Consider the following 16849-nt stretch of genomic DNA (forward strand, 5'->3'; position numbering starts at 1 on the left):
TTCAAGACCAGTCTGTCTCCACTAAATAGGTGAAACTCATCTCTACTAAAAAAAAAAATACTAAAAATTAGCCAGGTGTGGTGGTGTACGTCTGTGATCCCAGCTACTCAGGAGGTTAAGACACAAGCATTGCTTGAACCCAGGAGGTGGAGGTTTCAGTGAGCCGAGATTGCATCACTGCACACCAGCATGGGCAACAGAATGAGGCTCCATCTCTAAATAAATAAATAAATAAATAAATAAATAAATAAATAAATAAAATAAAAGCTGTGATGAATAGCTATACCAATCTAAATGAAGGTTTCACACACAGTCTTTAACATACAGTGTTTTCTGCTATAAGCAATGTACATTTATTTGCTAAACAATACTCCTTTCCAGGCGTTAGGCATTTTCATGGTATTAGAAATGCAGATATCAATTAATTTTCTATGGCATTTAGTAAGATAAAAGAGTCATAAATTAAAATAAATAATAAATTTAATTCCAGTAAGACTAAGGTTTGTTCAGTGAAAAACAGGTGCTAAAATATATTAGTCAAATCATATTTTGACTCAAGCTTTAAATAGACCATTTTCAAGTATGAATTCCATATATGCAGCCCATGTACTGTACTGGACAAACAAAGAGGGTTTTTTTCTATCTCCATTGGATAATGTTCTATCTTTTAGTAACCAAAGGTAAGGAGCTATTTAAAATATTTTTCTTTAGACCTGAAATTTAAACTCTTATCAGTGCCTTCAAAGGAAACTAACTCCAAAATGACTGACAATATTTGTCACATAAACTCAACCAACTCCAGAATGTTTTTTCTTTTGTACATATGTAAATTACCTTAGTACTTGTTTTATTTTTATTATTATTATTTTTTTTAGAAATGGGGATATTTCAGCTTATAAATATTAGAACTTAGATTAAACTGTTTTTTTCCTCAGAAAAGTATGAGGTATAAATCTCATTACCTTAGAGGAAATAAAGAAGCAAGAGTGTCTTTAAATGCATCTAAATCCTCAGGTAAAAAAATTCCTAAATGAAAGATAGGCATTGGTTGCAGTTGGGCATTACATAATAGCAAGCATAAGCTACTGGCCTTGAGAAGCAAGTAAATTTTCTTTATCCAGTCCAGGCTCCAGTGGCCTCATAACTGGATGCTGCCATTGTTTCCTCATTAGTCTCTCTGGCTCCACTTTTTCTCTGCTGCCACATAGTCTACAAATTACTCCTGAATTCCTTTTTTCAGTTCACCTCTAACGACCTTCGGTGATTCTCTACAGCCATCTGGACTGAACAAGGTTTCAATTGCCTTTTGATTGCCACCATGCATGACGCAGACATGCTTTCTCTCTCTTTTTTGTTCCGAACTTAGTGATTTATTTTACTTCTTAACTTTTAAAAATTTCAGCAGCTTTAGGGGTACAAGTGACTTTCAGTTACATGGATGAATTACATACTAGTGAAGTCTGGGATTTTAGTGCATCCATCACTTGAGTAGTGTATGCTATAGCCAATGGATGGTTTTTCATCTCTCATTCCTCTCTCTTCCCTCTCTCTTCCTCCTGCCTCTGAGTCTCTGTTGTCTATTTTATCACTCTGTATGCCTCTGCATACCTATAGCTTAGGTCCCGTTTATTTATTTATTTTTAGCAACAAGGTCTCACTCTGTCACCCAGGCTAGAGTGCAGTAGCATGTTCTTGGCTCACTGCAATCTCTGCCGCCCAGGCTCAAGCAATCCTGTCACATCAGCTTCCCAAATAGCTGGGACTACAGGTACCCACCACCACGCCATTTAGAATATTAACTTTTGAGACAGGGTCTCACTATGTTGCTCAGTGTGAGACTCCATCTTAAAAACAAAAACAAATGAACAAAAAAACCCCACAACAATAACTTATCTGGGGGCGCTGAAATAGAATATCGAGGGAAACAAGTATTTATTTAAAAGTTAAAAATATATAAAAAAGTTAAAAATATAAAAGTCTAGAGACATTTATTTGACAAATAAATATTATTATAAATTGACATCATGGGTAGTGTCAAGTTTGTCTTAATTAATTGCCTCTTGATAGAGCTTGATCATTTGTGCAAGGGATATTGTGGTGAAATGGCCATGGGATCATTTGGTCACTTTATCCCCCTTACTCAGTTTTATGTTAGTAATTCCATTATTTGAGAGGCTCTGATGTCATGATAACATCAATAAGAGTGTGTTGTCAGGCTTCTTTCATTATGATCCTACTCCACTGGAGATAAAAACTCAGCACACACAAAATAGCATGCATCAAAGCATTCCTTTTCCTTCTGGCCTACAACTAGGCATGCTTTCAAAAATTCTTAGCAGCATAAAATCACTCTATATTTATTTGTTTTCAAGTGTTAGATGAAAAGAGCTATTGTTGAAAGCTTAGTTAAGAAATTAAACACACTCAAGACACTTTTCACACTTTTGTGCTTTGGGATATAATTCCTGTAATTAGGTTTGAATTGTATTGTGAATCTCCTGGATTCTCAAATTTATAAAATTTCATTCACCAATAATTTCAGTTTGAGTTTTCCCCAAAGCAACTTTTTAAAAAATGATAAAAATGATCATTTTATACTGTAAACTCTAAAATTAGAAAGTATGATTTATTTATGGGGAAGGATTCTTGTTTTCCTTAACATTTATGAATCTTAGGGCTCCCCAGCACGTTGTATAACCAAAAGAATATTGCTTGCTACTCTTTCAATTCAGATATGCTGTAGCAAACTATGCTTCCTAAAATATTTTCATGATATCTACAATTGGTAGCATAATTTCTAGAATTAAGGATGTGTGTTGAATATCTTTGTGGATAATCAATATATACATATTTTCTAAAAATATGGAAAGCTGAAACCTTTCTTAGGAGCTATGTTCCTCAGAGAGTTCCGTGGAGTTTTAATTCTAGCAACCTTTCTCTCTTCCTTTTCTTGCCTAAATATGACAGTATTAATTTGATGCATATAAATGAAATAGCAAATACAAAACAGAAAAAATGAGAGCCAAAAATGCTCTGGGCAAGATTCCCAGGCCCAGCATTTGGAATTCTCACTCTAATTTGCAGGAACATTATTTTCCAGGCCTAGCCTGAAAGCTGAATGCATTTTATTCTGCATATTGATGCATATTGTGCCTCATAACAAGACCACAGATTACTAAACTTATTTTCTCCTGCAAAAAAACCTGATTTAAAGTTCATATTTTATAGGCGGAAAACAAAGAGTACTGGCTGGCTGCTAACATTCTAAGTATTGAGATATAATTTAGAGGTATACAGGAGAAAAGAGAAGGATAAACACCTCTTCCCTTCACTCTCACTGCCATAAACAGGTAGTGTGTGTGTGTGTGTGTGTGTGTGTGTGTGTGTGTGTGTGTGTGTGTATAGGCTTCCATAAAGTTTTGCATTCATTAGTGTTGTTAGTAAAATAGATCCTGGCTGTGGTATAGGAACATAACAACTTTCCTAATGTGTTACTAATAGATGGATACCACAGGTTTTCCTGTTTTCAGATAATGTATTGTAATTTGAAAATGTAAGAAATTATGTTTCTATTGTACTTATTAGGGCAATTCTTCCATTTATGCCACTGGAATTGTTACCTGATTCTTGACCTTAGTGTAAAGCCTGCTAACATTAACTGAACACATATTTATTGTGTACCTCATGTGTTTTCATATTTCATTTTACCTTAATATACTTACATAAAATAATCTAAATTCTCTTACCATATTAATATAGCAGAAATTTTTGACTTTAAGAGCTTACAGATAGGCACTTAATGTAAAGCAAGAACCTAGAAAGTGAGCATGTGTTTGACAGAAGGTGGTGGTTGTGACTGTCCCCATGGATATAATGGGAAGGAGTGTAGAATGGGTTTCTGGGGCTAGACAGGCAGGATATTAAACCTCACATGAAAAACAATTGTGAAACACTGTTGATAAATTGAATACAACAGAAAGTTGTGCTTCCACTAACTATATGTTATAAAGAGGTTATTTGAGACAATCCCTAGCAAATCACTCATCTTCCCAACTGGTAACCTTGGCATGGGGGTGGGGAGGCTATAGCCTTGACTACTTCCCTGCTGCTTATTTGTTTTATATTATGTTCAAACTGTTCATAATACCCTTGTAATGGGTAGTTTGAGCTTCATAAGGGAATGCTTTTTAAATAATGTGACTTGGAATTTTGAAAGCTTGGATGCCTTTCATTCATTAAAAAAAAAAAAAAAAAGATGGAGCCCCTATTGTGTTACAGGCACTCACTATGTTAGGTGCCAGGGACACATCAGTTCATAAAGAACAGCACTTGCTGTAAGGGATCTAGAAAATAATGTAGTCATTCTGAAACAGGGCTCAGATTTTTTCTTTATTATAATTTGTAAGACTTAATATTTAAGAGTGATTTATAGAAAACATTGAAAAGACCTGGAAAAAAAGATGAGAACAAGAATGAAATTTTTTCCTGGGGAACCCCTTAAACTATCTGCCTTTTTATCAGGTTTTCTGTGAAAAAGGCCCACCACGTGATTAAATCCAGTCTATGAATAATCTGGACACTAGGAGAGTGACATTTATAAGAGTGAACTTGCCTTAAGCTCCCGATGCTATGGAACACGAGGCAGAGGCTCCTCTTAATAAGTACAATTTTTAAATGTCCTTATTAGCATTTCAATGGAAATAATCCGTTTAGACACAGAAGGTAACAGGGAAATCACACTGACCGGTGGTTCTCCATTCTGGCTGCATGTCAGAATCATCAGGGGAGTACTTTAAAAATGATCATGTTCAGACTTCCTCCAAAGATGAAAGTAAACTGGAATTGTTGGGAGTGGGGTCTTGGTATTGGCATTTAAAAAAGATTCCTAAGGCTGGGCACAGTGGCTCACGCCTGTAATCCCAGCACTGTGAGAGGCTGAGGAGGGTGCATCACCTGAGATCAGGAGTTTGAGACCAGCCTGGCCAACATGGTGAAACCCTGTTTCTACTAAAAATACAAAAATTCGCTGGGTGCGGTGGTGCACGCCTGTAATCCCAGCTACTCTAGAGGCCAATGCAGGAGAATTGCTTGAACCTGGAAGGCAGAGGCTGCAGTGAGCTGAGATCACACCACTGCACTCTAGCCTGGGAGACAAAGCAAGACTCACTCTCAAAAAAAAAAAAAGCTTCCTATGTATGTACAGCCAGGGTTGGGATCTACTGCTCTAGGTCCACCTTTACTCATTACAAAGCTTAGAAAACCTAGACTCAAAAGGTGAAGTGAAGCACTCCAGGCCATGCTCTAAAGTAGAGGCAGAGCCTAGCCGGGCTGCTAGTGTCTGGGCACTGTAAGGCAATAGGCCTGAATCCCTAGTCCTCCAAACATCTGCTTTCATCCATGTGTACGTTTGAGGAAACTTTAAATAGCCCACTAACAGTAATTCTATTACACCTTCAGATTGCCTAACAAAATTAAATCAGTGGTTCTTCTGAGATGTCAGAAGCCCATCTTGGTGGAAGAGGGGGAAAGCCAGAGTTTCAGGAGTTCAGCTTGCCTTGCTTCTTTCCTCCTCCAACAAGAGTATCTCAGTTTTAATCTGTTGAATATATAGGTTTTGCATGTAAGATTTCATGTCAAGAAAAAAAGCGAAGGCTTGGGTGCAGCAGCTCATGCCCATAATCTCAACATTTTGGGAGGTGGAGATGGGAGGACAGCTTCAGGCCAGGAGTTTGAGACTAGCCTGGGCAATATAACAAGACCCTGTTTCTATCAAAAAAAAAAAAACAAAACAAAAAAAAAAAAACAAAGGCTAAAAAGAAGCTTCAAACAAACCAACCAAAACCACAAAAACCAAACAACAACAAAACCAATTTAAATATTACCCCCAAACTTCAAGGAATATAATGGCTTGAGTTTTTGTTTAGATATTATTTTACTTACATCTACTATCCTGGAAAGAATATTTAAACATGAAGGAAGGTTAGCCATTGAAGTCCAGTTTTTTGAGACTGCCAAAAAATTTTGGCTCTGGTTTGGATCTTTTTTTCTTCTGATAACCGACTTGTTGTGTGGCTTTGAGCAACCTCTCTGAGCCTGTTTCTTTCACATGTAAAATAAAGATGTTGTCACTGGGTTGTTGCAGGTATTGCATGAAGTGATAAACATAGTAAAGGATTTAGCACAAAAAGCAAATGTAAAGCACTAAAGTATTCAACAGGAAGTATGTGCTCAGAATTTATTAGTTTCATTCCCTTTTCTTCCCTTTTAGTTGACAGCAATGGAAAAGTTTCTGTTAAAAAGTGATATCAGATTATAGGCTAAATGATTTAGCTCCTGAAATATTTTAAGTTTGGCCTTATTTTGAGAATTACTGGTTTTTGTTTGTTTGTTTGTTTTGTTTTGAGATGAAGTCTCGTTCTGTGTCACCCAGCCTGGAGTGCCGTGGCGCTATCTTGGCTCACTGCAACCTCTGCCTCCAGGGCTCAAGCGATCCTCAAACCTCTGTCTCCTGAGTAGTTTTTTGTGTTAAATTCTTTACTACATTTATTATTTCATGAGACTACAAGCAAGAATTATTGTTTTTGCATAGCATCTTCAAAAAACACAACCTTAGAAGGCCCATTTTTATGCTACTATGGGTGGGAAACATTGTTTTTGCATAGTACCTTTAAAAAACATTAACTTAGAAGACCTATTTTTATGTTACTGCAGGTGAGAAATATAGTTTTTGGATAGTACCTTTAAAAAAATAAACTTAGAAGACTCATTTTTATGTTACTTTGTTGCATCACCATGTTTTCAAAGTACAAAATGCAAAATAATTCAGTTTCAAGATATTTAATATCTGAGACACTATTCAAGGACCAAGTCCTAATTCCTTCTATATTAATCTTCAAGACTTCCCAAGTAGCCCAACCAATATAAGGTGGATTAAATCATCTAGAATATACATCTTCTTTTTTTTTTTTATTAGAGGCACAAAGTTCCTACTTATAGTTATAATAGATTAGGCTGAGCATGCATTTTGGCAACACTCAAAGCAATTAAAAATGATTTAAAAGGCAAAAGAACAAAATTACCAGAGATGAAATACATCAAAGTAATCTAGTTGTTCAATTTTTTATTTAATCAAAGGCCTCAATTTGACTTTTTGCATTAACTTTAAGGAAGTGAAAACTGAACAATTCAGGCCTTGGATGATTTATTCATGTTTTGCAATGTTTATGTATCCAATTTAAATTTAAATTTCATGGTTATTCAGACTACACAATAAGAATGGACAAGCAGGTTCACTTTAGGAACAGTTGTGAGTGATTATGCTAACTGCTAAAATAAAGGGATGAAAAATTGTGGAACAATTGCTTGTGAAAATAACCTAAACTAACGTTTAGATCTGCTCTGGTACTCAACATGCTGCCAAATTTCCATGATGCTACTGACTTAACTGCCTTTGAAGAACTCTGCCAAGAGAGTTCGCCTATCTGGAGGAAGAAAACACAGGGAGACCTTTTCCATAAGCTAAGAACAAATCTCAAGTTAACAGGATCCAGATAAAAAGGTAGTAACAGCTGACAAGACTGGCGAACCGTGTGAGCTGTGAGCTTGTACACACACACGAGGACCATGGCCCCAGATTCCATCACGTTCAACAGTGAGGCTTGCCCTTCTTTTTCAAGCATCATATGCTCATTTTAAACAGATGTCAAACACAATTTTACCACACAGATGGAAGCAACCATTTAAACTAACTTACTCTGCCAAGTCTGTTTGGGGAAAGGCTGTGTATCTAGAAATGCACATTTTGTAGTCGTATTATACTTTCAACTTCAATTCTTGCCACCACTTACTAGAGAGTGACAGTTTTTCAATAACCAATGAGATATATTAGTAAGACATAGCCTTTGTTTTAAATTTACTGGAAGTGAGAGTTTTTATCAACACACACACACACACACACACACACACACACACACACACACAGAGAGAGAGAGAGAGAGAGAGAGAGAGAGAGAGAGAGAGAGAGAGAGACAGAGAGAGAGAGTCTTGAAAGATCTTCTGAGAATCCAATTACCCAGTAAGTTAATTTCTTATCCACAAAAGCATAGCTGCATTAACAGCCCTTCCTTAAGTGGATACACTGGAATGCTGCCTTAGTTATCTCAAACTGCTTTCCTGCAGCATTATTTTTTACTACTTTTAGTTATTCTTCTCCATGAAGCTTCACCCCCCACCAAGTCTCTGGTCCTCCTCCTGCCTTCCTCCCGCAGCACTCACACTTTCCTCTTGAACAGCAGTGAAGGCATAGCATACAGTTCTGCATCTGACATGCTTGGTTTTTCAGGTGTGGCTTTCCAACACACTATAGATGGAACCAGAAGCTTGGTATGGTTTTAGTGAAACTTGTTCTATGTTACAGATAAGAAAGCTGGATGAAGAACATGAAGATGAACTCAAAGACATAGACATATTCTTACGGGTTTGTGCTGAGGTCTGCCAAAGAAAAACTTTGAAAGTTTGCCAAGGAATCTGAACTTAAGTATCAAGGGCCTTTTGTTGACTCAGTTTTGCTCCTGTTCTTTGTTGGTGATTGGTTAATTGAAATTTCATAAGTCACCCCAGGGAAAATCTGGGGTCCAGAAATATGAGATAAAGACTAATGATTGTGGGTGAAATATTGGCTGTGCTGTCTCCTCCAGTCACTTCATTTTCTCACCATACTGCCTCTCTTTATTTTCTTTACATTTTTTCTTTTAAGTTTTTATACATTCTCAATCTTTAAAAGTCAAAATTCTGTAACATACGTATCTTGAGAAAATCTTATTTCCACTCCTGACTCTGTCTACCCTGCTCCCATCTCTAAAGGCAACTAAAAATGTGAGTCCTCTTCATGTTTCCTGAAGTGGGCGTAGTCAGCCCAAGATTTCTTAGTTACAGAAGGGATGGGCATGAAGAGAATTTAAAGGGGGCAGGAGGGATTGGTGGGGACTGTCCTAAGAGAGGAGCTCTTTTTCTGTGGGGAGGGAGAGGGACAGAGGTGACAAGTTAGTATGATTCATTGGATTTGAAAAGGAATTTAAGTGTAATTGTTGTTTCAGTCATTAAACATTTTAAAATTTGTTGATGTCATTTCCTACATTATGAAAACGCAACTAAAACACACCTGGCTTCAACATAAATGGCCTTTATCACATTTAGTGAGGGCTGGAAAAGTCTTGTGATTCACAGTTTGCCAGCTGAAATTGTTATTCCAACAAAGAAATCTTAGTTTGTAGCTAGTTGGCTGCAAGTCAGGCTGAGCTTCACCTGGGAAAATGTTAATTACTCACATTTTAAAAACATCTTCACTGGATAAAATGTTTGTCCAGAGAAGTTCTTGTTATGTGGGTTTCATCACGGGATTGTAAGGTACACGAGGGCAGGGACCAAATCTATTTCACTGCATGGTATGTAACTAAAGCCTCAGAGTGTGCTCAAAACACATTAGGTACTTTATAACAAATAATCACTGAAGGGATGAAAGACAGAATCAGATGGAAACAGCCTACTAGAGAGGGTGAGTAAGCATTTATTGCATTCAAGGGCACATTACTGGATCCTCAGAAAAAAACAGGAAATGCAGGAAAGAGAACCAATCTCTGTTTCTGGAATTTGTAATGTAGATGTAGCATATGAGATTATTACTTTTGAGTTAAAACAACACAATTGAGCTAATTATAGCAAAAAGTCCCAGTGAAGAAATGATTTTGGCAGGATAATAAAGAAGAAATGAATGATAGGGAATATTCCAGAGAAAGGTCTTTGAGAGTTTTGCTGGTTAGAAAATTACTGAGGAAGGAAGCAGTTACTATCAAAGAAGGGGCACTTCAAAGAAGGCAGAATTTGATCACTTGGCTTTGAGTGTCACAAGGTCTAAACTTTTCAGTTTAAGCTGGAAAGTAATTTACAACATGAAATTAGGTTTAGAATTTAGCATTGGTGTAAAAGGCTAAAATATTTTATAGAGTTTCTGATTTTATTAAGGTAATTTTACATCACTGTAAAATATTTTCTAAAATTTTGGGGTACTTCTTAACACAGTGGGAAGACAGATTCTAGACTACTGTGGTCTAGAAGGAGAAGTTATGAGCTATGTATATTAGGAAGTGTAAAACACAAGGGTCTAAACTGAGTCTAGCCACACATCTAATAAAATTTATTTTCAATGATGCCAGACTTGAAGCATATCAAAAAGGAAAAGAAAATCCTAGACCAAGTAGAATGGAAAAGTTTGTTGGCACAAGTAAAAGGGAAAAACTACCAAGTGTTTGTGGTTGCTTTGTGTGTGTGTGTGTGTGTGTGTGTGTGTGTACGTATGTGTGTACATGCACAAGTGTGTTTTCTTGGAGAATTTTCTTTGAAGTCAAACTTTGAAGATGGCTCTGTTGTGTGACACATCAACTATCCTTATCCAACAATACTAATCTTGCTGAATCATTCTTTGCTTCCATTTCACCATCCATCCTTCTTACCTTCAACTTGGCAAACTTACAATGGCCATGTTTTTCCCCTAAATGCAAACATTGCTTTTAAGTAATGATTTCAGTGTGTCAGGGACAAACATTTCTATCTAGCTAGAGTTACATAAGCCAAACTAATTTCAGAGAGATGACTTTCATTTTACTTAGTGAAATGTTGACTATTTTCCCACTCAGTACCCTCAATCCCTTTTAATTTAATGGATTTGGATAGAAGATGAAGTTCTAGAAGTACATTACTCTATACTCTTCAGGAATGAGATCAGCTTTGCCATGTACTGAGAATTAAACTTTGCCCTTGTTCTAAATAAATAATACATAATTCTCATCCCTAAGAAAGTACTTGTTCTATGGGACATCCTGTGGAAAATAGTGGTGAATTAAAATAAAATAAGAACAGCATCATCAAATAAAAACTAAGCATAGGTATATCCTTTCATAATTACTGAAAAGTTATGTATCTTAGGGCAGGACACATGTTTTTGTATTATTAATAGAAGGCTAAGGGATTAGGCCGGGTGCAGTGGCTCACACCTGTAACCCCAGCATTTTGGGAGGCCAAGGTGGGCATATCACCTGAGGTCACGAGTTCAAGACCAACCTGACCAACATGGCGAACCCCCTTTTCTACTAAAAAATATTTAAAAAGTTAGCTGGGCATGGTGGTGGGCACCTGAATCCCAGCTTCTTGGGAGGCTGAGGCAGAGAATCGCTTGAACCCAGGAGGTAGAGGTTGCAGTGAGCCGAGATGGCGCCATGCACTCCAGCCTGGGCAACAGAGCAAGATGCAAGACTCCATCTCAAACAAAAACAAAAACAAACAAATAAACAAAAAAGGAAGGCTAAGGGGTTAAATTAATTTAAGAGAGTATAATTTTGGGGGGGAAGAGAGGATCTGGAAAGAACAAGAAATTTGAAAATCCTGATCATTGGGAGAATATCCACACTGTCCCATGTTCAAATATTTTCTTTGCATGTGAAAATACTCAAGTTGATTAACATTGATTTTTTTGGATTTGGGGAAAAGCAGGAGGTGCTAGAAATCAGGCTTAAAGTTTTCAGAAAACAATAATCAACATCCTCAGCTCAAGGCAGCGGTAACAAAACAGGCCAGAGAAGATTGCCCGGAGGGCTTGGGATCAGATGTCTATTTGATTTCACATGACCTTTTGTAGAGCTCAGAAAGTTACATTTGGATGATTAATCTTTATGATATCATGATAGGCAAAAAGCGTTAATATTTAAGTTTTCCCTTTCCATGATCTGGCCCTCCTCCAAGTTATGAAAACATATTCTTAGAATTCAAGACAGACCATGCTAGATTGGAATTGTTCTACCACTCCAGTCCTTGGAATTCACTCCCCCCTCCAATGCCCTCTGACACACACAACTGTGGAAGGACTGCTCACGCCTGTGTGGTCATGACTGCAGCAGGAGTAAGTGTCTTTGTCATCACCGTCACCAGGTGAATAGAGGGTACAGCAGAGGGCTCATGCCACTGGAGGAAGTGATATGCTTTGCCGCAACCGATGGTTTCTGTGATTCATGCATGGAGACCATACGATTAGAATCCTACCAACAAGTTGGCAATAATCAGTGAGGATTTTCTCCCTGGCTTTCAGATGATTTTCATTTTCTATTTGTGAAGCATTAGCCTCATCAACTCCATTCAGTGACTTCAGACTGTGCCTTGATTCCAAACAAGTGAATCACTGTAGAAGATGATGAAACCCTGGATGACAGATAATCTTTTAATCAGTTTGTTTACCAAGATTGGCTGCTAGTGGCATGTCATGAAGAAATGATACTGTATATGCTACCAGTTATTATTACAAACTGCTATCAAGACAGATTTTTTAAAAAAGTAGTAAGGAATCAAATTTCTAGTGGGCACAATTCTTAGTTTTTCTTAGCTATTCTTGATTTTCAGTGATGTGGCTTTCCAGGATCCTTGTAAATAATTTAAGATAAATTTCTGTGATATTCTTAAACTAATTCTGCTCCTGAAGAAACAAAGCAATTTTTTTCCATCTCTTTTGGAAATTTGAAAAGGGTAGAGTTTTGAATAAAAAGATTGTGTGGTAGAGTTTTAAATAAAAAACTATTTGAGAGGGTATAGAATTTTTTTTTAAAGGGGAAGGAACTTTTGTTCTCTCATGATTAAAGATAGTATTAAATTGATAACTATTTTAAAAAACAAATTTAGTTTATTGGGTGAAGGAAAGGGCAAGGGAAATGTTATTCTTGCTTCCCAGTGTAATTTTGGTGGGAGTAGCAGCTAGTTTTATTCCCATGATGATTTATGAAAAAGAATGGAAAAATTTATTAACCATTGCAGAAATGTTCATTCATATGCTTATTCAGTGCAAAATTTTGGCCCTTTTGAGCAAAAATGCCAAAATTGAATATCGGCAAACATTGACTTGAGGTATATGTGAAAATGAGTGAAATATGAAAATGTTTAAAGCTATACTCACGTGGTTAAAATTTTTCTCAACAGTTTATAATATTGGCACTACATTATGCATATGGCGTATTAGCTCAGAAAAATGTTGCATTGACTGATGTTGATGTTTCATAATCTACTTTAAAGAAATGAGAGAGACACAAAAGTATTACAAGGATATTTACAGTCATACTTGTCAATGACTTTGCATGGGAGGCTCTGTTCCAACATGGTGGATCCAAGGGTCCTGTTCCACTTAACGTGGTTGGAAATGCTATTTGCCACATGTAATTCTATTTTGCACCCTTTGTCTCTAGACCTGGAGAGCCAAAAGCCACAATATCTCAAAAAGAGGAAATAATTTTTCCACTATTCATATTTTCTGTGAGACAGCACAGGCAGATGATTTATATAATGCTGTAGAAAATTAATACTAGGTGCAAGCCAGGCTCAATTTTCCAGCCTTCAGCATCCATTTGAGAAAGCCAAAGATGTCATGTCTGAGCTTTACTTTAAATTTTAATGAGTTAAAAATAAGTGTTCTTTTCTGCTGTTTCCTGAATGAATATAAAAAAATATGAACGTTGCCAATCAAGGAACACTACTTCGATTTTGATCCAATAACAATACTATTCAAAAAAGAGCAAAAAATTTTTTAAAATGTGCTTTTCAGAAAGAATGGGGCTCTAACAATCCAGTACATGTGCATTTGTTTTATGTTTAAAACTCCTTTGATCCACAAATCTGCTTCCCTCCTAAGAAATTTCAAGGAGATAATATTGTTAACATCAATTAAAGTCATCATGTGTAAAATCTTCATCTTCTCTTTATAAAACTCAAGCTCTTTCAGGCTTTCCTTTGTGAATCCATTTAAAGAAAATGAAAATGAACTCTTGGCATATGTTAATCTATTAGTACAATAAATAACCTAAATAGTGAAATATAGATAATAACATAAGGAATTCTTTTTTGAAAATATAAAAACATATACTACTTGGGTATAGATTTAAGTACAGAAAAATACTATAAAATCAATGTCCATTTTCTTTTTTCTCAAAATACATACCTTGAGAGGAAAAATTTATATTGACCATAAATCTATTAAAAAGAAAAAAGGAATTTTTTCTTTTCTTTTCTCTCATGGAACAGAGAGAAAGGAAGCCAAAACTCAATAAAACAGTTTATATGTTAATCACAGAAGATACTCAATGCTCACTCTGCTTGGGGAGTCAGCCAGAAGATTCGGAACAAGTTGTTCTCATGATTCTTAACTGTGTAGTATGGTAACAACAAGTCAGTTGGATTTGTAAGCTAGCTGGTTTTAAAAAGGTCTTGGCCATTTGTGAAGCCAATATATTTTCCTTTTCTTAGTCTTATAAGAATGACCTCAAGGAACCTTAACACATTTCCTTCAAATTTGTGCTACTGTTAATCAAAGTTCATTCCAGCAATTACTTTAAGTTTTTGACACCATGAAATTTGACCCTGAGTTGGTAGGAAAAGTTGATAAATTGCTTTTTAAATTGATGTGGTGCTACATTAATTGATTTTCTTGTTGTTCTGGAAAACCTCAGCATGTTAGTATCTCTCCATAACATTGTATAATTGGATCTCTCAGAGTTTCATAAAATTGTTTTTTTCAAATGTTTGTTAAAAATATTTTTACTGCATCTAAACTGTATAGAAGCCAAAGTTCCAGTTAAAGTATTCTGTAATTGCTTCTAGTAAAACAAAATGAACTATAAACTCTCTATCTTCGTGTGACTTATCTGTATAACTTTCCAAATAGATATGTCCTTTGCTGTAATATTAAAACTCACTATTTAATATTTGACAGAATAAACATGGCCATTCTGGATAGACATGTTGATTGATGGACTGAGAGATATAGATAAACGCCATGAGATCTCTTTATAAGGTAAATCAACTTTTTTTTTTTCTTTTTTTGCATTTTGAAATGCAGAAAGATAAACAGATAATGTTTCTGGATATGGAGTGGTTAATTAAATCTATCAGAATTGAATCTCATACTAAGAGTAAGAAAACCTTCAACACTTTCATTTGTGTTTCATTAGAGATATTCTGCTGAGCTTTAGATATTTCCAACCAGTGGCTAAGAACAGACTTAACACCTCTACAGTAGTTAAAATGGAAAATAATCTATTCAGTAAGCAAGAAGTATTGCTTGTAGCTCTGTTTATCAGTCCAAACTCTGTCCTTCTATATGGTCTGAATAATTTTTTATGATGATAATAATTTTAGATACTCCAAACTTAGCATGAAAAGAGTAAATTAAGAACTGCCGGACCTCAAATTTATAGTGTGAGACAATGCCTATTTCATATTCAAAGCTCAGGAGAAATAGCATGTTAAGTGAAGCATATATATTAGTTTCAATTTTTTTACCTTTTCCCCCTGTACATCATCATTATTAAATATTATCCATGAGAGCCTACATATAAGGCCCTGTGAGCTTGCTAATACGGCTGTGGTTAATACTAGGTTTAAAGGCTACTATGCATGTTAGTCATCTGGAGATATGGCTAAAATAATCATTGGTGGAAAACTAAAAGTACAAAGCTTAGGAACATGAAGAGTTGTGAGACTGCCAGACTGGAAGACATCAGACTCGAAAGTCTGGAGATTGGTCTTGGTTACACAAGTCATTGTGAAACTCCCTGTACATCCCCTTGCTGGTCTTTATCATCATAGGAGGAAAATGAGAGAAAGGAATCTTCCTCTCCCATATGCTATAAACGAGATAAATATTTGAGATACTTTGAGATTTCTATGCAAGTTGTTTAATAGTTAAGTTATAATGAACAGCAATATCAAGCACTTTACCATTAAAAAAATCCATATTTATTTCCTTTTCTCCTAGCTTTTTCAATTCGATTGAATGTTAAGGCAGAGAAGAAACAAATGTATCTTTGGTTTCTTAGGGGAAATAGTTAAATTCAAAGTTGTACAAAAATGTTTGTAGGCTTTTGATTTTTCTGTATTTTTTCCACAAATTAATGCAAAGATTTTCCTAATCATTACATAAAACATAACACTTCTATAGCAGTCTATGATACATTAAATAAGCAATAAGTCTTGCTTGTAACTCAGTTATGTTTTTCAGTCTAAATCCTGCTCTTCTAGGAATTACAATGTGTAATAAATATTATTTGATGATGATGATGACTTTAAAAGGTATATCATAAAATGAATGGGGAAAGGTGCTAATCTCATCTATGTCAATTACATTATTTTTATTCCTTTTAATGGAATCATCAAGTAATTTGTTTAAAATGTAACACTTCATATGGAAGGTATAATTGCTTTAACATTGTTGTGGTAGTTTTTTGATGAACTATAGGAACCCATATAGATGGTTTTTCATGTTAATATGAATGTGATATGTATAGCACTATGTTCTATAAAAGGCTGTTTAGAACTGTTTTCTCTTGAAAAGCAGTGGTTTTACAGATATCTGCATGACCTCTGCTGAAGTAAAATATTGTGGTTGATGGGAAGACATGACCTTTGGACACAGCTGGTCTAGTCCTAGCTCTGCTGTGTCAGTGAAAGTGGGCCAGTTACTTGGCGCTCCTGAATCTCTGTTTTCACATGGTTAAATGAGGGTTACTTGATTACTTCCAGAGCTGTTGTGAGACCTAAGTTAGATTAAATGTTAAAATTAGTGAGTGGGCAATATATGTACTTCTTTTCTCCTCCTCAATCTCTTAAGAATATTCTACACCAATATTGTAAAATAAGGAAACATGGATATGTTAATTTGCTTGATAGGTTCATTCCACAATGTATACATAGATCAGGTGGGACACAGTGGCTCACGCTTGTAATCCCAGCGCTTTGGGAGGTTGAAGCGGGCAGATCACTTGAG

At 35.8% G+C, this 16849-nt stretch overlaps 1 protein-coding gene across 6 annotated transcripts in view; it reads right to left on the bottom strand.

Annotated features, from left to right (window-relative positions):
• The window catches only part of KCNQ5 (potassium voltage-gated channel subfamily Q member 5), a 594633-nt gene that overhangs the window by 245019 nt on the left and 332765 nt on the right, over positions 1-16849 (bottom strand). The window contains exon 1 of one of the 6 annotated variants that reach the window (XM_032274420.1): positions 11924-16772. The exons of the other annotated variants lie outside the window; for them this stretch is intronic. Coding sequence (XP_032130311.1) covers positions 11924-11967 — 44 coding nt within the window. The 5' untranslated portion in view covers positions 11968-16772. Of the gene's footprint in view, positions 1-11923; positions 16773-16849 lie in introns of those variants that run through there. 6 annotated transcript variants of the gene reach the window in all.

This window comes from Sapajus apella, unplaced genomic scaffold, assembly GCF_009761245.1.
Source record: "Sapajus apella isolate SASKATOON/1434 unplaced genomic scaffold, GSC_monkey_1.0 scaffold6, whole genome shotgun sequence".
Classification (NCBI taxonomy): domain Eukaryota; kingdom Metazoa; phylum Chordata; class Mammalia; order Primates; family Cebidae; genus Sapajus; species Sapajus apella.